Below are 27535 nucleotides of genomic sequence, written 5' to 3' on the forward strand. Positions count from 1 at the left end.
TAATGCTAATAAATCAATCATTTTCGAATCAAGTCCATCGCAATTTCTTGGATCAAAAATATCAATCTCTACTTCATTAATATTGTTATCCACATTGTCATTCTCTACTTCATTATCATTGTTGGGTGAATTATTTAAATGGTCATTCTCTACTTCATTATCATTGTTGGGTGAATTATTCAAATTGCCATTCTCTACTTCATTAATATTGTTATCCACATTATCCACATCAACATCAACATTTGGATTTTCAGAACAAACTTGTGATTTAATTACAAACTTATCTAATGCTCCTCTTTGTAATCGTTGTACCTCTTCATTTTTTTTTTGTTTCTTACGTTTTTCATAACCAGATTTATATTTTCTAATGCCAGGAGCCATAATATTAATATGTAAATAAATTTGAAACCAGAAACCAAATAAATGACCGGGCACTGCACAGGTAAACAACAAACCACACAAGATATTGAGCAATTAAGCAAAATCAATTAATCAACAAGCAAGACAAGGCAGACAGTGCACAGGCCACAGGCAGACAGCAAAAACATAACACATATAAAATTGGAGGTTTAAACTAAAAAAGATTGAAACAACCTAACTGGCTGAAATTCGAAAATCGCCTCTGGCCGCGACTCCTCCTCTGAGTCCTCTCTCTTGCCCTTCCTCTGTCGCCGTCCCTAAATCCGAAACAACTTGAATTCGAAATTCGAAATTTGAAACAACCTGAATTCGAAATTCGAAATTTGAAACAACCTGAATTCGAAATTCGAAATTCGAAACAACCTGACTCTCTCTGTCACCGTCCCTAAACGCACGGCTTCCTGGCCTTCCTCGCAGCCGCGTCCCTAAATCGCTCCCACACTCCGTCGCAGCCGCGTCCCTAAATCGCTTCACGCACGCGGCACGCCGATCGCTCCCAAAGAAACAAACGCCGATCGCCAACCACACTCCGTCGCAACCGACTCCTCGTCTCTGGGTCTCGCCTCGAAGAAACAAACGCAATACAGGGACGGGAGTCACGGGACTAAAGACGAAGCGTAATTGTGAATATTACGCGGAGAAATTTTTTTTTTTTGTTGTATAATACAGTCAATAAAACTTAATTTTGGGCCAAAATAACTATAGATACATACACTACCTAATGGGCCTAGGGTTGGACTAGGGGCCCCCAAAATTTGGGGGCCCTGTGCTGTAGCCCAGCTTGCACAGCCCAAAATCCGGCCCTGTGTGGTGGTTGGGGTGCGGGCGGTGGCGATGGAGGTGGTGGTTGGTGGTAGTGGTGGGCGTGGTGGGGTGGGGTGGGTGTGGTGGGGGTGATGGTGGCGACGACGACGACTGGGGGTGATTGGTTGCTCCACTCTGCAAACGGAAAATGACTTCTTCCAAAAAAGGGAAGTCATTTTGTTGAAAATGTTAGCTATTTTTCATTGACCAACCCATTGTTTTCCATTGACTTTAAATTTTCCTTGTTGCCAAACATTGAAAACCCGGAAAATGATTTTCAAACACACCCTATATTTAAAATTTGTTGAGTAGATATGATTTTATGAACTTTTATTTTTTATGAAAGAGTCAATAGTCGGTGTGATTAGCTCAATTAAGAGTCTAATAGGCATTTCCTAACTAGGAGTTAAACTTGTGATCTAAAGGTCATGAACTCACTACCCAACCAACTCAATAGTGACCGAAGTCTGTTATGCACTTTTATATTTATTACTAGTTTTTTCTACGCGCTTTGCGCGAAGACTTGTGCCCAATATTTAAACCCAATTAGTAAATCGTTTTGAAATAAATATAATGCTTTTTTTTTAGTTGTCGAAGTTTCATAGATATTTGAGTAAAATTTTTGTTGTGTATGTATTTAAAATTAACGCAAGAAATTTAAATTCATTGTGATGAATATATTCCACCGTAATTTTAAGGATATTCAACGTTGTATTACAACTTTTTTTTCTTTGAAAATAAATAAAATTTGTTTAAATGTAGTCTTCTTCTAATTAGAGATATATCCCTTATAAATTCATATTCATATATGGATATATATAATACTTGATTTCAAATATCTCAATTCAACAATTTCCACAAATTGATATCTAAAAATCCTGTCTCAATTCAACTACAAATACATTATGTTGTTTAACATTTATAATATTAATATTTTTTTAAAATAATAGTGTGTACCTATATATATATATATATATATATATATATATATATATATATAAAATATTTATTTATAATTATAGAATTCATATTAATATTATTGAAGTAAGAATTATAGAAATGATAAATTTCTAAATATAACTATGGTAATATTTAATTAAAATCTAAATGAATTCAAACTTACCATTGAAGAATGTAAGAAAAAATATCGTGTGTGCATGTGCATGGTAACTATAATGTGAAAAGATAACCGAAGTTATAACGGTAGGGACATTTTTGTCCAAAAAATTATGTAGTACAACTTTTATAGCATAAGGTACAACAAAACTTAACGGAAAAAACGGACATAAACCAGGGGTATAACCTGGATTGATACTTATTATGTTTTTAGATATATTATATAAATTATTGTACAATTTCAGTGGATGGGAACTTTCTCTTTCAGAGTGGTTGAAGCTATGGGTATGAGAGAAGCTCTAAGTTGGCTAAAAGGTCGCTATATCAACTAGATTCAAGTAGAGACGGATGCTAAACTAGTTGTTAACTGATTGAAAACGGATGCTAGTTTATCTACTTTGATTTTATCATCAGTGATATTAAGACATTAACTAGATTCTTTGGTGCTTAAAAAAAAAAAAAAAAAAACTAGATTCTTTGGTAACATCAACTTTTTGTTTGCTAAATAACATGTGAAAATGCTATTTTTTTAAAGCAACACAAAAGTATAATGGATTATTGTAAAGAAGCCGAAATAAAGTCAGGAGGGACGGACTTTATACGGGAGGTGGTGGGTTCGAGCCTCAGTGGAGGCAATACTGACTCTTGTGCTTCAATAGGTAGAGAAAGTAGTTATGAACAGATACTGCATTGTAACAGAGTTTATAGTATTCAAAAAAAAAAAGTCAGGATGGACGGAGTCCCAATATAAAGAGGGAGCATGAGAATAGGCCACAGAAGCTAGACTATGAGCAACTATATTCATATGAGGATGTTATATATTTAATTTGGCAGAAGATCAAATACATTAATTTATAAATAAACAATTAAATGTTAATATAACAGTTCCTAAGCACATCAATTTGGGTTTTTTTTTATAAACAAATGAACTGATAATAGTTGCCATAATGTTTTTAACAAGCTTTCATGCAGAAGTATTGATGTGTTGGGTTTTATCTACAATCAACATAAAAGAAATTCCACAAATTACAATCCAATGTATGTTATAAAATGAGTCAATTATTGATGTCATAGGTCAAACATATAATTAATTATATGCATCACTAGTCAATTGACTACACTATATGGAATGTTCAATAGATTATGTATTACATAATAAAGTGTATTGTAATCTCTCCTCATATTCTAATTTCATTAGAAGGAAAAAAAAAAAAAAACTTAAACCAAAAAAATGCAATAGTCTTTCTTGATTTGATCGTATTGTGTTGATCAATAATGAAAATCTTGACAAATTAGATTCATAGACTTTGTTTTACTTAGACTTACTATTTGGATTATTGGATCAGTTGAACTGTCCTATAACCCCATAAAAAATAAATATATTACTATAGTATTATTCAAATAAAAATGGTGATAGACTAATGGTATCATGTCTAGAAAACTCATTATTTCTCTCAACATATATATGAAAAATTTTGTCTTTCTCTACTAGGAAGAAAATTGCTTAGGCATTTGTCCCATCAATGATAGCATATTACATATATATCATAATTTGCAGATTGAATAGCAAGCCATCCAGGTCAAAGAAAACTACTAAAGTCAATTTGTTAGTGTTTTGATGTTTAGTCAACACACACACATATATATATAAAATGTCAACTTCTACTTTTTGAATTAATTTGGTCAAACAAAAATAAATCTCAAAGCCGTGTGTTGCAGAAGATTTTCCACATTATACATATCATTTCAATTACTTGAACCACAAACATTTATTAGATTTTAGGGACCATTTGAAAAAAAAAATCCATAGTTAACATATTTGTTTTTATTGAAACAATAATGAGTCATATTTATAAAATTTACAACTAAAAATCAACATCAATTCATTTAGCCAAAAAATTTTAAATCTGACTCGTACTCTATCACTAATGTTTGTTAAATATGTCGATCAAAATATAATTATATAAAGTTCAAAAACAACATCAACGTTATTTATAAAGTAGAATTGGCATATGCTAGTCTTATTATCGTGAGACACTAATCAAAATTTATTAGCATGAATAGCATCCACATAAATTTACTTTTTACTCACGTTGGAGTTGATCTCCCAAATTTTAAATTATATTAGTATATTATGCATATCAATTATTTCAAAATGTTGATTATCGATCATAATGACAATGTAATATAATTTAGTAATGGAGGCAGCTAGGATGCTTGATGTTGACAAGGTTAGTTGTATCAACTTTAGTTTTGTCACTATCAATGTTAGTTTCAAGATGAAAATATGGAATATTACATACACACTTGTATATACATGTTTTTGTTAATACTACTTAGTCTGTTACAATGTAGCATCTGTTCATAATTATTTTCTCAACCTACTGAAGCACACTTGTATATACATGTTAGTTGATAGGTTAACGAAAACTTTACTCATCACTAGAGTTAATTACTAAAATGATCTCTTGACTATAGCAAAATTATTAATTTGATTATTGACTTTTTTTTTATTTAACCTAATTAAGTGCTCAACTTTAAAAAATTTAACCAATTTGATCATCCGTTTGTTTAGCTGTCAGACATCTGTTTACTCGGGACCAAATTTGTAATTTCACTATAGTCAAATGATCATTTCAATCATCACATGCACCATTTTCTTTCTTATTAAATCGAATAGTTAACTACCAAAATGGTCCATTGACTATAATGAAATTACAAAATTGGTCCCGAGTAAGTGGATGTTTGACAGCTAAACAAAATTAGTTAATGTTTTAAAAATTGAGCACTTAATTAGGCAAAAAATTGTCAAGAATCAAATTAATAATTCCTCTATATATAGTCAAAGGGTCAATTCGATAATTAACTCCCCATGACTATATATAACAAGTATTAATTAAAAAAAAAAAAAAAAAAAAAACTCCATCATTTTATATGTATAAAATCTATTACTCCATTTATGAAAGAATTAAATTTCTTTCACTTGAATCTCAAGATTAATCCCTTTGAAAACACTAAAAGCAATGGATAACCTAAGCACAGAGAATACATGTCGCTCCAATTAAGAATTCCAAATAAAAAGAAAAAAAGAAGTTCATTCAAATAAATAATAGCCACAAAAAATTTGAATGCCCAATCCTTTATGGGATCTTACAATATTATATGATAGAGATAGAGAAAAGGTTAAGTTACCAATTAATAAGCTACATGATATTGCAATCTCCAGTGTTGCTCCACTAGTAAAGATAAATTTAAGTGAGATGTGTCAACTCATTGTGAGAAAAAACACAAATGGCCATTAGCAAATTCACGTGGCACAATCAATTTAATAGTTGCAAGATTAGGTAGACGTTGATTTCGTTTTTCCTATAGCACATGTAAATGTTCATGATATATATAGAGTATTTTGAAAAACTTTTGTGTAAGACTGTTTTACGTAATACATGTTATACTTTTAACTAAAATGTATATTTGTTTATGAGTTATTGTTATATTATATTCTCCTTCAACGTGATATTGCTATATTGATTCTTTTTTGTGTTATGTAATATTTATTTATGCATGGATTAATGTTACATTATATTCTCCTTCAATATGATATTTTTGTATTGTTTTTTGTTGTGTTTTTATTACTTGGATTTTATTTTATTTTTTTGTGACGAGGAAAATATTGTTTTTTGTTGTGTTTTTATTACTTGGATTTTATTTTATTTTTTTGTGACGAGGAAAATATGTGCACATAAAAAGTAAATTGCAGTAAGAAAATCATATACGATAAGCTCGATTAGAAGGTGTTGACAAGAATCAAACATTGACTTCATGTATCAAATTCATGATCTACTACTTGACCACCCCTTTTGGAGTTGCGCTATTACTTGATTTTTTAACTCGTGATGAGATCCTAAATTCACTTATGAAAAAAATTTTGCAATTGAAAATGAACCAAATAAAAATGTAAGTTAATTTCATAAAATCTTATTCCATATTTATCAATTTCACTAATCAAACACACCATGAAGGAAACAAAACTTGTAAAATTAATGCTATTAACTTACATTTTATTTATATATGAGGATTTATGTTTTTTTTTTGAAGCATGAGGAATTTATGCTTATGTATTACAAATAACACATTCTAAATATAACATGGACTTGATGACACGGTCATAGGAAACAAAAACATCTAGGGCATGTTTGGTTGGCAGGAAGTGGTTTTCCATAGGAAGTGGGTTCCTCATTATCAAAGAAATTGTTCTTTTCCATTGTTTGGTTGATTGGAACTTATATTCCAATGGGAAGTGGGTTCCTCATTTTACAGGAAAAGAAAATCGGAGTTGAACCCTCGGATTTTGTTTTCCATTGCAAATGGGAACAAAAATTGATCTGATAAGACCACTTTGCCCTTCAGTTTTCTTCCTCCTTCTCCCGTTTCTTCTTGGACTTTTTCCCTGCCAAACTGGAAACTGTGAAGCCAGCACACCAGCCTCGCCAGTCGCCACCTTCGCCTCCGCCTCGCCGTCGCGCCCGCCTCGCAAGTCGCCGCCTCAAATCTGCGCCTCTGCCTCCGCATCCGCATCGCCGCCTCTGCTTCTCTTGCTCTGCGGATTGCTTCAACTTTCGACCAGAGAATAATGAGTGAAGAATGAATTGAAGAAACCTAATTGTATTATCATTATTGGGCCCCCAAAATGGGTTGTGGACTGTGGTTTACTGGTTTATTTATTTAGGTTAATAATAATAATAATAATAATAATAATGGCATATGTGTCTTTTTACATATTATTCCTTTCTATTTTAAATCCAACCAAACAACAGAATTTATCTTCCCAACAACTTCTTTTCCACCAACCAAACAACATAATTTATTTTCCTGGTAATTACATTTCCACGGAATTTCACTCCCACTTCCCTTCAAATATTTTCCGCGAACCAAACGCCCTAAGAAAATCTTTCGCGCATAATCCAATGACATGTTTATTTAATTATTTTTTACTTTTAGGACCAATATTTATTTATTAATTAATTAGATGGTGGATGACTTAATGCCACATTACAACTATTATTATTGTACAATCAAAAACAATAGAATAATATTAAAACATTGTTATTATATTTCGGGCGTTCCAGCACTTTTAACAAACAAATAAATCTTATAAAAGAACTTGTTTTATACGCGCATTGGGTTAATGTCCAATGTTTATATTTAAATAAATATTTGAAAGTATATCAATGTGAGATTATATAGGAGAAGTTTATACATGGGTAATTGAATGTCGAATTTTTTTATTTAAATATCTAACTCAAAGTATATGAATCCAAGATAATATAGAAAATTCATTATAATTATTACTAAAATAAATGTTTGCAACCTTGTAAAATCGATAGTCTAAATACTTGGTCTAAAAATGATAGTCTAAATAAATACTACTTTTAATTTGAATTTTTCTAAGTGGTATTAATTCTCTTTTGAGTAACATTGTCATTGTCTTCATCTTTACTATTTGTTCTCTTCCTTTTTGTTGGTAGTGTGTTATTTGCAATTCGGTTATTGTTGGTAACATAGATGACAACGTCATGCAATGAGATTATAATATAGGAGCTATAGACTTTCCTTGTTTTGCTTGGAGTTTATTTGGTTTAACCATTATTGTTGAATGAGTTATTGTGGATAAAGAAATCCCTAGTTTAAGAAAAAAGATTAAATAAATTAATAAAAATTTAAAAATTTAAAATATTATGTATTTCAAAGATATTAAAAGGTAGTTTCTCGCTTCAATTTGCTGGGTAATGTGTTATTTGAGTACTTTCATTGTCAACAAATCCCCCAAGTAGTTAATATGATTGGTTAGAAACTACTATTTTTTTATTTTTTTCATGGTATTAAAGAAATACATATGTATCATTTTTTTTTGTGTAACTACTAATTTATTTAATTCAATAAGAGTAAAATAGAGTGATTCCGCTTCAATTTGTTGGGTTATTATTTGAGTACTCTCTTTGTCAATCAATCCCCAAGTAGTTAATATAATTAGCTTCAAATTATTTTAAAATTTTGTTATAGTATTAATAAAATACTTTGTAAATAAATATATAACATTATTTTGTACTATAACTTTGATATTTAAGTACAAGATATTGTAAAAATAAGATAATGGACAATGTAATGAATATCAATTGATAAATTTGAATGTAAAGAATCTTTGCATGAGATAAAATAAAGACAATATAACTAATGAAATTATTTCTCTTATTTAATTTAATTTTTTGATAATGAATAATTTTTTCAAATAAAGGTATTGTAGACACATAATTCTAAATTAAAGAAATACATATGTATCACTTTTTGTTGTAGCTACTAATTTATTTAATTTAATAAGAGTAAAATAGAGTGAGAAACTTAATTATGTCAAATTTGATTGATATGATGTTCGAACCTAAGACCTTTCTTATAGAAATTAATGGGTAAGTTAAAAGTTAACGGAATATTAACGGAAAATTTAATGGATAATCATAAAAGTAAGGTTAAATTAGGTAATCTCTATTAATAATATTAATCTGAATTGTCTTAACCATCTATTCGCTTAAATAATTTATCTGAACCATCCATTTGATTAAATAATTTGACCGCCATTTTTTCTACCCACTTTAGGCCTAACTCTCTTTGGTTCTTATTAATATAGTAGATATAACAACAACAATGTTAGAAAATTGACGAATATGAATAGTGAAAATTACAATTCCTAATATTGTTTTCTACTTTCCTATTCGTATTATAATTCTACATTAAAATACAGTCGTATATTATTATGGTTTGTATATATTGTAAAATATTGTAATACAATTTCTAATAGAATATATTGTTTCCTACTTTCCTATTCGTAGTATAATTCTACATTAAAATACAGTGCTATATTATTACGATTTGTATATAAAATATTGTAATACAATTCCTAGTAGAATATATTGTTTCTTACTTTCCTATTCGAATTCTACATTAAATTTTGTATTTGTAATACAATAGGATTAAAACATTGTTATAATACTCAGTCCATTCGTATTAGTATAAATGCACTCATCAATTAGAAATCTTATAACCTACTCACGCAAATCGAAATAGTAAAACGAAATTGTCACGCAAATCTTACAACAATATTGTTCTTTCACTAATGAGGTCTGTTTTTGTCTTTGCTTCCGACCTATCCCCAAGACGAGAAAAAGTTGTATTAAACTTCGACTAATGCGTTGTTATTTGTCAAGGGAATATCCATATTCCACAATCAACTAATAGACACTGGAGTGTTTACTCCCTGGCTCCCAGGTAAATGTTATTAAGTTTAAAAGTGTATATGAATTAGAGAGGAAAGATTGTGTCTATATCGTGGCCGAATTTTGTTCTATGAATTAGAGAAAAAAAAGGTTGTATAAATTTTGTTACTACGATATATTTGTATTGGAGTGGAAGGTTGTGTAAATTTTGCCGTGCTTGGCATTTTGTAGTGAACACTGTAGTCATATTTAATATTTACACCTGGAGAGCATTACTTAGTGTTTAGTAATACAATATTCTTTTTTTTTTCTTTCCTCAGAAAACTTGTATTAATTTACAAATCCCTAAAGAGTTTGTCGTTAAATTCAAGAAACTCTTGAAGGAGGGGGAAGTCTATGATATTCACAATTTCGTCGTGCAAATGTGTCGCATGAGGTTTAAGTCGTGCGAGCATAAGTATATTATAAAAGCGAACCACGACACTTTGATTAGCGCTACCGATCTAGAATCTAGATAAATTCATATTTTCCAAACACATGTTCAAACTCAATGATTTTTGATCGTTAAAGGCTCCCGAATGAGTAGATAGCAATCGGCTAATTGGTAAATTCTTTCTTTAAATTTTATTTTATACTGGATGTTTTCTTATTTCTTTTTTAGATTCATGAATGAAAATTTTAAATCTTTTGTTTGGTTTTTGTAGATTTGATTAGTTATGTAGTTTCCATTACTGAGCCAAAAGTTATCCAAGTTAATTCAAATCCCCAAAAGTTGATTGATTTTGTCATTGAAGACTCTCGGTATGCGTTTGTTTAGATGACTTTTTGATTTGTTTAAGTATAAATTTAGGCATCATCATGTTCATTGTTGTTTTCACTACTCAAGGGTAGTCGGGTCACTATTACCCTATGGGAGGAGCACGTGGATTCTGTCTTGCCTTACTATAATGTTGATTTGGCAGAACCACTGATTGTTATACTATAGGTGTGTAGAGCAAGGGTGAATAATGGTAAGTAATTACCCAATAGCAGTCATAAATTTGTTTGATTCGATTATAACTATTTAAAATTGTTTATCATATTAGGTGGTGAGGTTAGGATATCCAGTTCAATATTATAAGAGATACATTCCGTGCATTGCACAGGCGAAAATACTAGTTAGTTTAGTGTATAGCTTAAAAGTAGACCATGATTCATGGTGTAATAAATATTTTAGGTAATCATCACTATAAATTAAATTAACATATATAGCATTTTAGTTATTATTTAATTAGGTAAAAATGATTGTAATTTCAAATTTCAAAATATAACTATTTTCTTAGGATTAGTTGGAAAATAACACATTTGTTTTAATATATACTCCGTACTATGTAAGTCCATGTTAATTTTAATTATATATTACAATAGTATTGTAAAAAATTAATCTACAACATTTTGAAAATGAACTAATAGTATATTAAAAATGATTATAATATAGTAATTTAATATAATTGTATGTTAATTTAATACATTAAAATAAGAATGTCAATATAGGTATTAATTAAAAATTTTAATTAGAAATTTTTAATGATACATATTTTTATATATTAATTTTATTTGTATATAAAAATTGAATTTAAGTTGAAAAAATATACGGAGTATTAGTTTAGTGTACCTTAAAAGGGTGTTTGGTTGGAGTAAATTACAATTCTTTTCCCACTTAATTTCACATAATTATGAAGGCAACTAAATTCCATCGTTTGGTTAGCCTCATTTTCATGGAATTAGAACCCCATGCCCCCCCCCCCCCCCCCCCTCCCGAAATTTTAATTCCATGGATTTTAGGAAGAAAAAAAGATAATCATGAAACAAAATTACCCCTCCATTATTTTAACCTAAAATTCATGTATAACCTTCCCTTCAAAATTATAGAGTGTATTATTCTTCGACTTTCCTTTGTGTATGTTCCTTTAAATATTTATATGCAGCAACTATTCAAAATTTGCATTCTTTATATGCATTGTTTATATATAGCAACTTCGTGTATGGTTTTTTGAATTCTTTATATGCATAACTCTTCAAAATTTCTGACTACCCAAATTAAATGCTTATGCTTTTTTGTTTTTTCTTTTTTTTTCTTTTTTTTTTTTAGTTCAAGAGATACGGTAGATGAGTGTTTTTGAATTTAATATGTTATATTTTTTGGGGTTTGAATATGCAAATGAGTCCAATAGATACTTGTCATTTAAGATTAATAATAATAATAATAATAATAATAATAATAATAATAATAATAGTAATAATAATACAACAACATAAAAGGGCATTTTGAACTTTATACTACTTATTCCATCTCAATTCACATGTATACCAAACATTGGAATTGAAATTCCCAGTAATTATATTCATGCATACCAAACACTGAAATTTAAACTCCACTTTATTCCCGCATTATTATTTTCCCACCTAATTCCCTCCCTCCAACCAAACGCCCCGTAAAAGTATACCATGATTCGTGGTATAATAAATATTTTAGGTAATCATTACTATAAATTAAATTAACATATATATCATTTTTGTTATTATTTAATTAGTTAAAAAATGATTATAATTTTAAAACATAGCTATCTTTTTTAGGACAGGCGAGAAAACAACACTTTTATTTTAATATATCTTCTACAATAATAAAGCAAAACCTTTTTGGTAATTAAAAAAAGAAAATGTTTCCCGCCAAAAACAAAGCACTGCATTTTGGAATAAATTATTGTGATAATTGTTCAGCTATTGAGTCAATAATAATGTGACGTTTGGAATATCAATAAGTTGGAATTGATTACACTTATATACAATACAACGGATCTGAAAAAAATTTAATGCAGTGAAAATGTAAAGCAAAAAGGCAGGTTCAATGGAAGTGAGTTGGCTATAAATAGTGATTGTTTTTTGGCTTTCCACTCCATCGTCTTCAATTGCAATGTAAACACCACATAGCATATGGTTGGAATGTTCACTTTGGCGAGAGATATAAGCCTCATGACTTTCGCCAAAGCTATCAACATATGAAGTTCAAGACAACCATGGCAGCAAATCTGTTAAAAGTAAAGAGTGTATCTTATACGATGAAGAGGTAACATTTTTCACTACGGGTAATACTTGCTTTGTATTTTTTTTTCTTTTAATTATTAATTTTTTGGGGTACATATCTTCATGCTTCAATACCGAGGAAACAAGTAGAAAAAAATTCCAAAATGTGTTCAAAGAAGGTGTTGTGTATGACCTGAACAATTTTTTTAGTAATAACTGTTATTTACGGGTATTGATTCTTCGAATACATAATTTACTTAATGTACAGAATTTGTTATGTGTTTGTGGAAGATCTATGTAGAAATATAATTTCACAAATGAATTAATTGGTCCATTTTAATAAAATCTTAGTTTTATAGTTTTATAATGCCCGTAAAATTTTTATTCCAATCATATCTAAGAAATTCAATATTATCATTAGAAATAATGAAAATTCAACTAAGAAATTAATATTATTATCAGAAATAATGAAAATACACGTCAAAATATAAAAGCATTTACATATTTAGATAAATTTACATAATAATATTATTATATTATTATCACCTAATTGATTTATTGGATCATGATACTTTAAAACAATAACTTAACTTCATTCAAATTAAAGTTCATAAATAAATTAAAAATAATAGACATGCATTTTATTGTCAGGAATGCAGGTATACTTACTTGGGATGACAGAGTTATCCTTGCATGAATACATCCTTCCTGATTGATAAAGCAAAATGAAAAATGAATTAATTTATGCAGTTTCACAGTGCTAAGAAATTATTCAAAGTTCTTAAATGCTTACTGTAAATTTGATGAGTATGGAAAGAAACTAGAACTAAAACTTCAATTTGTATTCAAATTTATTATTTAAGGAAAACTTACAGACAAATGCTATGATTAACTAAAAAACAAGATTTACTATTGCTAAAGTCCAGTACTCTTCAAATATATCTTGCGTAATCATTCTCAAGAAAAACATTAATAACATTATCTTGGTACATTATTTTAGATCAGCTTTCAAAAAAAAAAAAAAATCTTTCAGATACATTCAGTGGAGAATACTCAAGTCTCACAATTTAATTTCACATGATTGCCTCTTCAATCTCCAATGGAATTAATAACGAGCATTTAATTATCTACAAATATACAGCTTATAAAGTGTACTATAAATAGTGGTGTAATTGGGCATTGTACTCCACAAACGCCACAAACGAAAGGCTTTCAAATTAACTCTACGAAATCTACTGTAAAAATGCTCTCACAATACCTTCTTGCCTCTCAGGTTAGCCCTTAACACACGAGGAGAGCAATAAGAGTCATGTTGGTCCGAACTTATGAAATCCCTGAACTGCGATGAGGGACAACAAGCAAGAGCAAGGAAAGTCATGTAAGATTAATATTTATGTATGTCTATTTATATATTTGTATCTATATACAATTAAGTGAAATTAAAGTTTCATATTTGGTTCTTACTAATATATATATATATATATATATATCCAGTTTCAATGAAAAGTGTGATTATACCAGGTAATAGTAATTATTATCACAGGCAAGCAATTATTATATAGGCTGATAAATAGCAATGAGTTCATAGGCAACAATTGCAACACATACACATTTTTAAGCATGTAATTTTAGAACTGAGAAAGGCATGTCAAACAACCATTAAAAAGAGAAAGAGTCAATTTCCGTACACTGCAAGAGTAAACACACAACAGTGAAATTAAAAAAGTTTTGAGTTCAGAACATAATACTTTAATATCATTATATCTTCTGGGGTGCATAACTTACTTGACTTAATAGTACTTCAAAGAAGCAATAAGGTTTAAGCATAACCCAAGAAATTAGAATTGTAAAAAGTGGTAATATAAGTACACTGCTTATGTGCATGAATTGCAATTGAATAAAACTAAACTTAAAAACTTTAAAGAAGAGGAAACACATACAGTTCAGAAAAAAGCAGATGGGGCATCATCAAATGACACCCGAGCAAGTGCCAAATCACATAGTGTCAATTTGCAATCTGCATTAGCCAGAATGTTCTTTGGCTAAATACAATGACTATGAGAAACATACGACCAACTAAAAACTCTGGAAAAGTTATTAAATTATCTTGGGCAAAGTATTATGTTCTGAACTCAAAACTTTATGCAATGTTGTGCTTTCTCTTGTAGTGTTTGGAAATTGACCCTTTTATCTTTTTAATGGTTGTTTGACATGTCTTCTTAGTTCTAAAATTACATGCCTAAAAATGTGTATGTGTTGCAATTGTTGCCTATGAACTCATTGCTATTTATCAGCCTATATAATGACTAAAATATTTGCTGATAGTTTTCAAAAAAAAATAAATATATATTTGCTAATAAATGTTAGATTTACCTTTGTCCTTTTCAGCACTTTTTCTCTTGGATCCGATACAAACTGACCTTTAAGCTTCTTCATAGAAGGTCAACATCAACAACTATATTTTTACATTCTTTTATAGCATTCACACTAATTTAGTATGTAGTGTATCATTGTCCTGTGCAGTTCAAAAGCAATGGCAGCAGATAGTATAAGCATTTGTCTGTAAGTATTGAAAATTTAACATTTTTTTGTTCTCTTATTATTAATATATATGTTTTTCAACTGAAATTAATGAAACTTGGATGAAAGAATTATGTACAATATGAATAACACAGTCAAAGATTTAAAAGCAACGAAAGAAGTTAGTGTAATAAGTGAAAATTTTACATTTCTAACAATATTGAAAAATTTACATTTCTTTTTTCCCTTGATATTCATATATATGAATTGCCACTTGAATTAAATAATAATAAAATCCTTGTTTTTAAACTACAACACAGTCCAATATACTTAAAAGTATAAGTATTATTCTATAGTTATTACAAATGTGTGAGTAGAGTATTTCATGATAGATTCACAGTGTGCATTACCATTAGCTAAGTTTAATAAGTGATAACTCCAATTTTTGCAGGTATTAAAGCTTATCATGAAATGAAATTCTATAATGCTTAGGATATATAATTTGTCAAAGTATGCTCTATTCTGGCAAAAAATTGAAAACTAATTAACTAATTGTACTACTTTTGGTGCTTATACCCTTAGGATTTTGTATCTGGTGCATAGAAATTAAATAATGAATAAGACATAAACAAAGCTCTAATCTTTATTATTATAACAATATAAGAATTCTGAAAAGTACAGCTTGAATTAGAGATGATCAATACATTACAATTACAATAATATTACAATAATATACTTATTATTGTACCAATGTTCCCTGCATATATAAAAATTATATGAATCAAAATATATATTGATATATTGTATATGAGTTGGATATTACCTTATTCTATCTATTTTAAACATGACCTCAGAATTGTGAAACACAACCTGCTTGCTTGTGATTGCATCGCTTCCTTTTCCCTTCAGGTATATGCACCAACCATGCAAAACAACGCGAACCTTGATCGCACTCCTGAATGGTGTGATCTCAGTTCCAAGATTAAAAAGTGGATACATTCTTCTTGCCTCTCAGGTTAGCCCTTTCCACACGAGGAGAGCAATAAGAGTCATGTTGGTCCGAACTTATGAAATCCCTGAACTGCGATGAGGGACAAGCAAGAGCAAGGAAAGTCATGTAAGATTAATATTTATGTATGTCTATTTATATATTTGTATCTATATACAATCAAGTGAAATTAAAGTTTCATATTTGGTTCTTACTAATATATATATATCCAGTTTCAATGAAAAGTGTGATTATACCAGGTAATAGTAATTATTATCACAGGCAAGCAATTATTATATAGGCTGATAAATAGCAATGAGTTCATAGGCAACAATTGCAACACATACACATTTTTAAGCATGTAATTTTAGAACTGAGAAAGGCATGTCAAACAACCATTAAAAAGAGAGAGTCAATTTCCGTACACTGCAAGAGTAAACACACAACAGTGAAATTAAAAAAGTTTTGATTCAGAACATAATACTTTAATATCATTATATCTTTTGGGGTGCATAACTTACTTGACTTAATAGTACTTCAAAGAAGCAATAAGGTTTAGCATAACCCAAGAAATTAGAATTGTAAAAAGTGGTAATATAAGTACACTGCTTATGTGCATGAATTGCAATTGAATAAAACTAAACTCAGAAACTTTAAAGAAGAGGAAACACATACAGTCCAGAAAACAGCAGAGGGGGCATCATCAAATGACACCCGAGCAAGTGCCAAATCACAGTGTCAATTTGCAATCTGCATTAGCTAGAATGTTCTTTGGCTAAATACAATGACTATGAGAAACGACCAACTAAAAACTCTGGAAAAGTTATTAAATTATCTTGGGCAAAGTATTACAAAAGGGTCAAATACACAATCCTGGGAGTCCTGGGGACCTTTATAAAAACTGTACAGCAAACTAAAATGGCTGGAAAGACAAACAAATTTTTTGACTTTACTTTTAAAAAATAATAAAAATTATAAATTAGTAGAACATAAAATACAATGACTAATGAGAAACCAACTAAAAATTCTGGAAAAGTTATTAAATTATCTTGAGCAAATTACAAAAGGGTCAAATTTCCAAAAACTGTTAAAAGTTTTAAAATTTTTGTGAAAAAAATAAAATAAATACAAATAAAGTAGTAAAGTACCTGTTACATTTCCATGACCAGGGGTAGTAGTCGAGAAACTTGAAACCTCAAAGGAGATACGCTGTAGACCTCTACAGTGTCCTGTAGAGAGCAGAGAAAGAACGGAGAGTTGAAGATTGAAAGTTGAATCTATGAGTCTCTGAAACTGAGAAAGTGAGATGACAAAGGAGACTCACCAGATTGCGGAGTACCGGAGGCATAGACGGAGTAACGGTTCCACGGAGATGCAGACAAGCAGTCACTGTACAAGAGTGAGAGGCGGGGAGCCTGAGTGAACAACGGATGGGAGAGATAGAGAGAGAGAGAGGGGTGAGAGGTAACCTAGCTATGAGATGAGAGAACAGAAAATAATGGCGTAGATATGTGGGTTGTCGGTGGGTTATAGAGTATTTATCGCAAATTATGCCGTGGACCCAGGTGCACCTTGCAAGGTGCACCTGGGTCCAAAACGACGTCGTTTTATGCTTTTTAAAAAAAAAAATTGTTAATTAACGCCGTTAACAGAGATTGGGAGAGCAGTAAGCGGTTGTCCGGTTCATCATCGCAGTTCTCCAGTCATTCACCATCATCGCAAAACAATTCTTCACTCATTTATCATCGCAATTCTCGTTCGATTCATCATCGCCGATCTCCTCCGATTCAACATCGCGAAATTCTTTCGATTCACCATCGTAATTCTTCTTTGAAATTCTTCTTCAATGATGGCAGAGGTAGTAGATCAACTAAGTTTACACGTTGATGGCTCATCTTCGATTGTAGGTTTTAAGTTTGGATTCATGTTTGATGAATTGTATAGATTTATGTTTGTTTTTTTCGAATTTAGGATTTGTGGTTAGATTGATTGTGTAACCATGTATTTGAGTTTTAGATTCACACTTATACAACTCTACATTCACAGTTACATAGTGATAGATTCACACATTTAGAACACTACATTCACACTGTTTCCTGATACTCTGTTTTATTTTTTATATTTGCAGTGATGGCAGAGGCAGTAGATCAACTAAGTTTACACGTTGATGGCTCATCTTCGATTGCAGGTTTTAAGTTTGGATTCATGTTTGATGAATTGTATAGATTTATGTTTGTTTTTTTCGAATTTAGGATTTGTGGTTAGATTGATTGTGTAACCATGTATTTGAGTTTTAGATTCACACTTATACAACTCTACATTCACAGTTACATAGTGATAGATTCACACATTATGAACACTACATTCACACTGTTTCCTGATACTCTGTTTTATTTTTTATATTTGCAGTGATGGCAGAGGCAGTAGATCAACTAAGTTTACACGTTGATGGCTCATCTTCGATTGCAGGTTTTAAGTTTGGATTCATGTTTGATGAATTGTATAGATTTATGTTTGTTTTTTTCGAATTTAGGATTTATGGTTAGATTGATTGTGTAACCATGTATTTGAGTTTTAGATTCACACTTATACAACTATACATTCACAGATACATAGTTCTAGATTCACACATTTAGAACTATAGATTCACACTGTTTCCCGATACTCTGTTTTATTTTTTTTATATTTGTAGTGAATGCAGATTTAGTTGTTGTCTCAACAAGCAATGATCAAGGCTGTATAAATGTTGAGGATTCTACTTCAATTCCAGGTTTTTTTTAATTGTTTTTTAGAGTAAATTAGTGATTCATATTGATTTACGATTTATGTGTAGTTGTGTGTAATAGTGTTTGATGTGTGAATATAGAGTATATGACCTGTGAATATATAGTTTTGAATGTGTGAATGCATAACAGTGTTGATATAATTCCATACTTGAGGTTATATTTCATATGTGCAGTTGATCAAGATTTGGTGGGTATTGTAGTAAGTAATGGTGATGAAGCGTATGAGTTGTATAACGATTATGCATTTAGAATTGGTTTTAGTGTGAGGAAGGGTAAGCAACGCTACCAAGGGTCTACTAAAAATGTTAAGATGAAGACATTTTTGTGCTCTAAGGCTGGTAGTAAGTCCAAAAAAAATAGTGGTGTTAAGGCGTATTCAAAGATTAATTTAAGGACGGGGTGTGGCGCATATATTCAGTTTGATGTAGATGGTAATGGGGTGTGGATAGTAACAAAACACGAGAAAGCTCATAACCACAAGCTAAGCACTAAAGACAAGAGTCACCTACTTCGTTCGCACAGAAGAGTGGGAAATAATCAACTTTCATACTTAAAGAAGAGTGGGGTTGCCTTAGCGGATGGGATAAGGTTTTTGAAACATCAGTCAGGAGGGTCTCCACTCGTTGGGTTTACCAATCGAGATGCTTACAATTCATTAGCATCTGATTCTTTGAAGAGCTTGGATGGAACTGATTCGAATTCGTTGATTGAAATATTTAGGAGGAGGCAATGTAATGAGCCTGACTTCTTTTTTGACTTTGAAGTTGATGCTGATGCAAGATTAACTAGCTTTTTTTGGAGGGACGGGCAAATGAGACGAGACTATGCGTTGTTTGGAGACTTGTTAGTGCATGATACAACATATCGCACTAACAAGTACGACATGATATGTGGTCCATTTGTAGGGATGAACCACCATTGTATGAATATTATGTTTGGGTGTGGTTTTTTGATGAACGAAAGGATAGAGTCATTTGTATGGTTGTTTAGAGCATTTCTTAGATCTATGGGTGGCAAATGTCCACAAACCATTATGACTGATCAATGCGCAGCCATGGCTGCTGCCATCTCTCAAGTGTTTACAACATCACGGCATCGTCTTTGCATATGGCATATCGGTGAGAACTCGAAGAAGCACATCAAGACACTTAGGAACAATAAGAATTTCATGGATCTATTTAATTATTTGTTGAAGTACACAGACACCGAAGCTGAGTTTGAGTTGTATTGGTCAAGGTATGTTATTGTACTTTACTCATTCACTTTGAGTTTGAATTTTCAATACTATTTTTGTAAAATAATGACTTATTGATTTGTGAATATACAGTATAGAAGCTGTGAATCTAGAGTACTAAATGTGTGAGTGTAGAAAATATAGTAATATAATTACTGAACAAGTATCACTGAAATGTGTGAATGTGTACGTTTGAAACTGTGAATGTATAGTATAGGGTTTGTGAATGTAGAGTTGAAACTGTGAATGTATAGTATAGGGTTTGTGAATGTAGAGTTATGACTGTGAATGTATAGTATAGGGTTTGTGAATGTAGAGTTATGACTGAGTGAATGTTTATCAGACTTGAGTTCAGAGATCTTAAAAACTGTGAATGTAGAGGAGTGTATTTGTGAATATAGAGTTATCAGATTGTGAATATAGTTTCTAAAATTGTGTATATTTTTTCCTTTTGTGATCTTATGATTTTCAGGATGGTGATTGACTATAAGTGTCATAAAAATCCATGGTTAGAAAAATTGTACGATTGTAGGGAAAAATGGTGCCCCGCATTTAACAAGGATTACTTTTCTGGTGGCATTTTATCCTCACAAAGGAGTGAGACCACAAACCATTCAATTTCTAGGAAGCTAACAAAGACAGCAGGGCTTTGTGATTTCTACTCATCGTTTGTGAGCGTTGTTTCTGAATGGAGAAGTAAGGAAAATAGTGAGGATTTTCGGTGTGCTCAAGGCATGCCCAATATGATGATGGATGATGTGAAACTTCTTTCACATGCTAGAGAGGTATATACCATTGAAATATATTATATGTTTGAGGAACAATTCTTGAAAGGTGCTGCTTGTCATCAAGATAGTGTTTTCGATGATGGCTGTCATTTGAAGTATCATGTTTGGCGTCCTGATAAAGATATTATAAGGCATGAAGTTAGTTTTAAGCCTACCAATTTGGATATTTCTTGTAGTTGTAAGTTGTTTTCTGAATTAGGAATTTTGTGCTGCCATTGTTTACGCATTATGAATGTACATTGCATTTATTCTATTCCCGATAAATACATTCTGAAAAGGTGGACAAAGAAAGTTGCTGAAGGCAAGGCTGTTGATATGTGTTCTTTGTTTTCTAATGTTGGTGTTGCTCCTTCAATTTGGGTTGTTGAGATGACCAGGAAGTTTCAAAGACTAATTGTTTCTTGTCAAGACAACAGTGCAGCTAGACAGCGTTGTGAAGAAGCTTTTCAAAGTGCAAAGAAAAGTGTTGAAACCGAGGTTGGTTATGTTCATATTGAAGAGTCTGATGTCCCATCTTCAAGTGGTATTGTACAAGATCCATCAAGCCGGAGATTGAAAGGTGAGCGTAATAAGAGGCGAAGTAGTATTATTGAAAAGAAGTCTGTTGTAGCTAGGGGGCGAAAGAGTTCTGCAAACAAGGTTGCTTCAATTACAAAGGGTGTTGTTCAATCTATTTTGTCGGGAAGTTTATCTGAGATTGCTGGGGATGGATATCTTGTACATCCAAGTTCTGGGAGTTCTGAATTAGTTCATGTTAATAAGAGATGACAATATATTTTTTGTATTTGTGAACATTTAGTTATAAAATTTCTTTAGAGTTATTAATTAGTACATTTCAGTGATGATTGTGGAGTGTTGAAATTGTGAATTTAGAGTTATTAAGTTGTGAATGTTTAGTCTTAAAATTGAAATGTAGAACAGATAGTAATATAATCACTGAAATGTGTGAATGTGTAGTTTTCAATGTGTGAATATAGTGTATAGAATATGTGAATATATAGNATAAAGCTATGGGTGTGTGAATATAAAGCTATTGGTGTGTGATTACAACATAGTTCTACAGGAATTCAAGGAACTATTGTATATTCACATTTGAGTACAAGCTGTTCATTTCTTGTTGTACAAGAGTTTGGTTTTCTTGATCACAATGTTTTTCAATATGTTGGCACGCCACCTTATGATTGTTGCGGCGTACCTGGCCCTCAATCCAATTAAGAAGTTTTCCTACAAATATACAAGATCAAATAAATACTTTATTGCAATGCTAGCAAAAAAAAAAAAAAAGATAAGAAATTATTCAAAGATAGTATTTGTGTACTTACATTTAAGCTTGCTTTCTTTTTGAATCCTGGGTTCTATTTATTCAATGTCCCTTTATATGTTTCCATATGCCTCATTACAAATAGTCCGCAATCAATATAATTTTCCGATTCTTTCCAACTCATGTCCACAACCTCTATGGTTAGCTCATCCACCTTCCAGAATATGGCAGATGACCCTAGTGCTAGGTATTCTTTTAAAGCTGTAACCTGGACATAAATATTTAAGTCTACCACTGTTACACATTCACACATTCATAACAGTATATTCACAGATTATCTATTCTANAACTGTGAATATAGAGTATAGAATATGTGAATCTTTAAAATAGTTAACACAGTCTAGTAACTTGTACCCTGTAATGTGTGAATGTATAGGTTTCAAATTGTGAATTTAGAGTATAGAAACTGTGAATATACTAGTATGAATGTGTGAATCTGTAACCAAGCTAACACAGTTATACCAATATTTAAAAAGTATACTCGTTTACAAATTCAAAAAGGACTTACGTAGGCAATTGTGCTGAAAAACACCCTCTTCGGTTGCCCGGGTGCACGCTCTTTGTCAAGCATTGAGAGCCTCAATGCCCATACATCTAAGAAGATATTTTCAACTTGGCCAACACTGAGCGAGATGAAGTGATCCCTAGTGATCTCAATGTCACCAAAGCTGAAAAGTAATTCACTACAAAAGGCACAAAAAAAGAATTAAAATTAAAAAAAAATAGAAAATTTACCCAATTCACATTAATGTAAGTAATTAATAAATATTTAGATGGAACATACTCTTTAGGATGTTCCTCAGAAACTTCTACAAATGCATAGTTCGAGAGGAGTTTATCTGGGACAGTGGCATTTCTGATTTTCATCCCATGTTCATTCCAGAATGGAGACCGTAGGTTTAGGGGGATGTTCTTGAACTTTCGTTGAGGCCTCTTTCTAGTAATGACATCCTCAACATCAGATTCACTCTCTGCTAATGCACTGTGTTCACATAATAGAAGTATTTAGTCAACAAAAAACAGAAGCTTATGTTTACCAAATATAGAGCCTTATATTCACACCTTGTTATCTCTATGTTCACAGTCTGTGAGGTCTATATTCACAATTTAGAATTTTGGAGGTTTAGCCTTAAGGTGTTTAGTTTTAGGTGTCCCAATGCTTCCTTCACAACTTTAGATCCCTATGTTCACAAATTGTTAGCTGTATATTCACCATCTGTTATATCTATATTCACAATTTGTTAACTGATTCCCTTTGTTTTACAGATTCACAGCTTTAATGTTGTATATTCACAGTTTATATATTCCATATTCACAGTTCTTAAACACCATATTCACACATCTTAGGACTTCAGATTCACTATAAGTAGGTTACCTCTGTCACAGATTCACAGCTTTATAATTTTATATTCATATATTGCATACTAAACATTCACATTTTTTATAGTCTACATTCATAACATTTTAGGGCTTCATTGCTAACTTTACAGCCATTCTATAGATTGACAAAAACATAGTACTAAGATCATTCTTTGTAGTCTAAGTTCTAGATTCTGCTAAGTAAAAGTATTCCATTACCTATCAAATTCATCAACAGGGGAATCAGCCCTTTGAAAAGGAACTCTAGTCACACCAGGGGTTGAAAAAGTTGCATCTTTTGTGGCTTCCCCTGCAATTCTATCCACCAGGGCATCAATCCCCGGTTCCCCCGCAGCATCCTCTGTCTCTTGCTCTTTCTCCTTATCTTTCTCCTTTTCTTGTTGTTGCTCTTTGTCCTTCTGTTGCTGCTGTGCTGGTGGTGGTGGTGGAGTCAGCCCCAAATCACTCCCTTGCTGCTGTGCTGGTTGTAGTGGTGGAGTTAGCCCTAAATCCCCCTCCTGTTGCTGTGCTGGTGGTGGTGATGGACTCAGCCCCAAATCAAAGGTCGGAGCATCTAATTGTTCTGATGGCTGTGTTGCTTGAGATAGCCCCAAGTCAAAAGAAGGGGCATTAGGGTCCATTTGTTTCCTTGTCTTTTCAAAGGCTTCGACAAGGGCATCCACAGCCGTAGTGAAGCTTTCACTACCAAAGAAGATGTCGTCCAACTGGGAGGATGTTGGGATTGAAGTGGCTTCTATGGTGCTGGCAACATTTAGCATGTTAGATAAGCCCGAAAATGTCTTCCTCATCACATTTACGGGTGCTCCTTACTTTCCAATTTCAGCCATAGCCTCACCAAACTCTCCTACTGTCGAAGCCAGCTTTTGTATGATCCCTGCCACCCTATCTACGCTTGATGATGGGATATTCAATGCAGCAACAGGAGGTTGATCATTCTGCCTGGAGGTGGCAGCAGCAATATAAGTAGGTTTTGATATTCTAGGGAGCACTGTCCCCCTTCCAAACAACCCTGCTTTGTTTTCTTCTTTAACCCTTTTTCTAGCAAGTTCAGCACTCCACCCAACAATGGTTGGGTATGTTCTATTCACTCTCATCCCCTTGAACTGTACTCGGTCAAAGTACACAAGCTGCACAAGACAGGGAGTTAGAACTGAAGTTTATTCACAGTTTGAAAAGCCCATATTCACACATTCACAGATTCAGTACAGTATATTCACATATTCAATACACTATTACTATCAGTTATAGATTCACACATTCATGTCTATATATTCACAACTTCTATACATTATATTCACAGTTTGAAAAGTTCATATTCACACATTTCAGTGATACTTGACAGTTTGAAAAGTTCATATTCACACATTTCAGTGATACTTGTTCACATATTTCAATAATATTCACACATTTCAGTGATACTTGTTCACATATTTCAATAATTATCACACATTTCAGTGATACTTGTTCACATATTTCAATAATTACAACACATTTCAGTGATACTTGTTCACATATTTCAATAATTACAATAGTATCTGTTCTAGATTCACACATTCATGTCCATATATTCACAGCTTCAATACTATATATTCACAATCTGACAAGTATATATATTCATAGATTTCAGTGATTATATTACTATCTGTTATAGATTCACACATCCATGTCTATATATTCACAACTTCTATACATTATATTCACAGTTTGAAAAGTTCATATTCACACATTTCAGTGATACTTGTTCACATATTTCAATAATTACAGTAGTATCTGTTCTAGATTCACACATTCATGTCCATATATTCACAGCTTCAATACTATATATTCACAATCTGACAAGTATATATTCATAGATTTCAGTAATTATATTACTATCTGTTATAGATTCACACATTCATGTCTATATATTCACAACTTCAATACATTATATTCACAGTTTGAAAAGTTCATATTCACACATTTCAGTGATACTTGTTCACATATTTCAATAATTACAGTAGTATCTGTTCTAGATTCACACATTCATGTCCATATATTCACAGCTTCAATACTATTTATTCACAATCTGACAAGTATATATTCATAAAATAAAGTAAACTTACTAGGATGAATGCAACCGGTCCAGTGAAGAATTGCTTGTCATTCTTCTTAAAAGATTGAATGGAGTCGACCATAGACTTGTGTGTATAGGCACACCAATTGTAGCTCTTGATCTGGTCAAGGTCTATCAAGGATTTTAAAAAAATCCTAAAGTTGCAACACCTATCTTGGTGGCCACACAGCATTGCCGATACTATAAACAGGACAAAGTCGCGTTTAAACATATCTCCATGGTCTCCTCTTTTCAGAATCTGCCCTGGCATTGAAGTTGTGATTGGGGATTTACCATCAATTCCCCATCGCTCCCTCCATAAGGCCACGAGGTTGGCATACGCTCCACTAGCACCATCTTCTGCCATATGCTCAAATCTTGTGGCCTCCTCAACCACTTTGCTCCCTTGTGGGATCCCCAACGTTCTTTAAACATCATCCTCTTCTATAAGCAGTAATTCACCCCCTTCAAGTCGGATTGCAGAGCGATAAACATCAAACTGTCTAATCAAGTACTTCATTAGAGGGCCTTCACTCTTTGTTAGTTGGTGTAATATCCCTCCAAATCCGATCTCCTCCACAACCCTTTTCTATTCATCAGTCAGCTCTTGCACAAACTCAGCCACATTCTTCGGGTTCATCCTTGTATTCCACGTTTTTTGTTGTTTCTCTACAGTTTCATCCTCATCTGTGCGTGGATTTTTTCTTGTAGATTTTCTCTTTGCTGCTCTTTCAGCCCCACTACCTTCCCCTTGTTCCACTGCTTTCCTCTTTCCTGTTTTTTTTTTCAGCGGCAGATGGCCTGTCATTACGCTGTTTTGTTCTTACTTCGGCTTGGATAGACGAGTCTGAACTTTCTGCCTCTGCAGCTTGAGAGCTAAGTATAGCTCTTGTCTTCCTTGCCTCTTTGTTCACACGGCTAGGATTTGTTTTATCCATTGCTGCCAATTGTACCAATGAATAGTTTAGAAATAAAAACAGAACACTACAGAGCTATAGATTCACACATTGAAAACTATATATTCACATAAGCTATACTACATATTCACAATCTAGAAACACCACAGGGCTATATGTTTATTAATTTTATCAACACTGTTATGAATTCACACATTCAAAACTCTATATTCATAGTTAATATACTCTATATTCACAGTTAGAAAACAACACATTCACACATTTCAGTGATAATTGTTCAGTAATATAATTACTATCTCTTCTACATTCACACATTCGTAACACTAGATTCACATACAATATACTGTGTATTCACATTTTGAAAACTCTAGATTCACACATTTAAGGGGCAATATGTTTAGTACTTATATCAACACTATTATGCATTCACACACTCAAATCACTACATTCACAGAAGCAGTACTCTATATTCACAGTTTCAACACTCCACATTCACACATTTCAAGGGCAATATGTTTTGTAATTATATTTATCAATGTTATGCATTTAGACATTCACAGAAGCAGTAGTCTATTAACATTGTATGTTACATACAATAGAAATCTACTCCACAGAAACTCATTAAACTACTTAGAATCACAAAATATTGAATAAAACGTAAAATTTTTGAACTAAAATCCCATAATATAAAAATGTGAAGAAATACCTGTTTTCAAAATGCTTCAATGATAGTATGAAGACTACTGCTTAGTGTTGTTGCAAAAACTTCCGGCGAACGAGTGCTATAGTGAGCGTCGCCGATGCGATTATGTCGGGAAAACGGCGGCGAAATGCTCTTTGC

General features: G+C 31.8%; 2 protein-coding genes and 1 long non-coding RNA gene across 6 annotated transcripts; all 3 read right to left on the reverse strand.

Moving 5' to 3' along the window:
• Nucleotides 1-20: 20 nt before the first annotated feature.
• On the reverse strand, nt 21-1030 carry LOC116001616. Its single transcript, XR_004094260.1, has 2 exons — nt 754-1030; nt 21-677 (listed from the first exon to the last, which is right to left on the reverse strand). It is a non-coding gene; the product is annotated as an uncharacterized LOC116001616 (long non-coding RNA).
• An 11303-nt stretch (nt 1031-12333) lies between these two features.
• LOC116001020 lies at nt 12334-17692 on the reverse strand. Of its 4 annotated transcripts, none has more exons than XR_004094203.1 (8): nt 17501-17692; nt 17325-17405; nt 16852-16926; nt 16012-16269; nt 15042-15183; nt 13927-14007; nt 13338-13376; nt 12334-12673 (listed from the first exon to the last, which is right to left on the reverse strand). XR_004094203.1 is itself a non-coding variant. In XM_031240921.1 (7 exons), the coding sequence occupies exons 4-7, from the start codon at nt 15102-15104 to the stop codon at nt 12455-12457; spliced, it is 402 nt and encodes a 133-aa protein (XP_031096781.1). In that variant the 5' UTR covers nt 15105-15183; nt 16012-16269; nt 17325-17405; nt 17501-17689; the 3' UTR covers nt 12334-12454. The 4 variants fall into 4 exon arrangements, 1 of the variants encoding a protein (XP_031096781.1); XR_004094201.1 differs by having other exon boundaries at nt 16852-16935; XR_004094202.1 differs by having other exon boundaries at nt 16524-16935.
• A 5106-nt stretch (nt 17693-22798) lies between these two features.
• Nucleotides 22799-24473, reverse strand: LOC116001484 (mental retardation GTPase activating protein homolog 4-like). The gene is made up of 3 exons (XM_031241357.1): nt 23884-24473; nt 23090-23287; nt 22799-22988 (listed from the first exon to the last, which is right to left on the reverse strand). The coding sequence occupies exons 1-3, from the start codon at nt 24471-24473 to the stop codon at nt 22799-22801; spliced, it is 978 nt and encodes a 325-aa protein (XP_031097217.1).
• Nucleotides 24474-27535: the final 3062 nt, after the last annotated feature.

The sequence above is a fragment of the Ipomoea triloba genome, chromosome 13, assembly GCF_003576645.1.
Source record: "Ipomoea triloba cultivar NCNSP0323 chromosome 13, ASM357664v1".
Lineage (NCBI taxonomy): Eukaryota > Viridiplantae > Streptophyta > Magnoliopsida > Solanales > Convolvulaceae > Ipomoea > Ipomoea triloba.

What these genes read in the sequence shown, in the direction of transcription:
- LOC116001020 (XM_031240921.1), bottom strand. Translation starts at nt 15,104, where the DNA reads ATGAAGAAGCTTAAAGGTCAGTTTGTATCGGATCCAAGAGAAAAAGTG. An exon ending in AAGTGCTGAAAAGGACAAAG is followed by an intron (nt 14,008 to 15,041) that starts GTAAATCTAACA and finishes CCCTCATCGCAG; the next exon opens with TTCAGGGATTTCATAAGTTC. An exon ending in GGATAACTCTGTCATCCCAA is followed by an intron (nt 12,674 to 13,337) that starts GTAAGTATACCT and finishes TACTTTTAACAG; the next exon opens with ATTTGCTGCCATGGTTGTCT.
- LOC116001484 (XM_031241357.1), bottom strand. Translation starts at nt 24,473, where the DNA reads ATGAGGAAGACATTTTCGGGCTTATCTAACATGCTAAATGTTGCCAGC. An exon ending in CCTGTTGATGAATTTGATAG is followed by an intron (nt 23,288 to 23,883) that starts GTAATGGAATAC and finishes ATGTGAACACAG; the next exon opens with TGCATTAGCAGAGAGTGAAT. An exon ending in TCTGAGGAACATCCTAAAGA is followed by an intron (nt 22,989 to 23,089) that starts GTATGTTCCATC and finishes TGCCTTTTGTAG; the next exon opens with TGAATTACTTTTCAGCTTTG.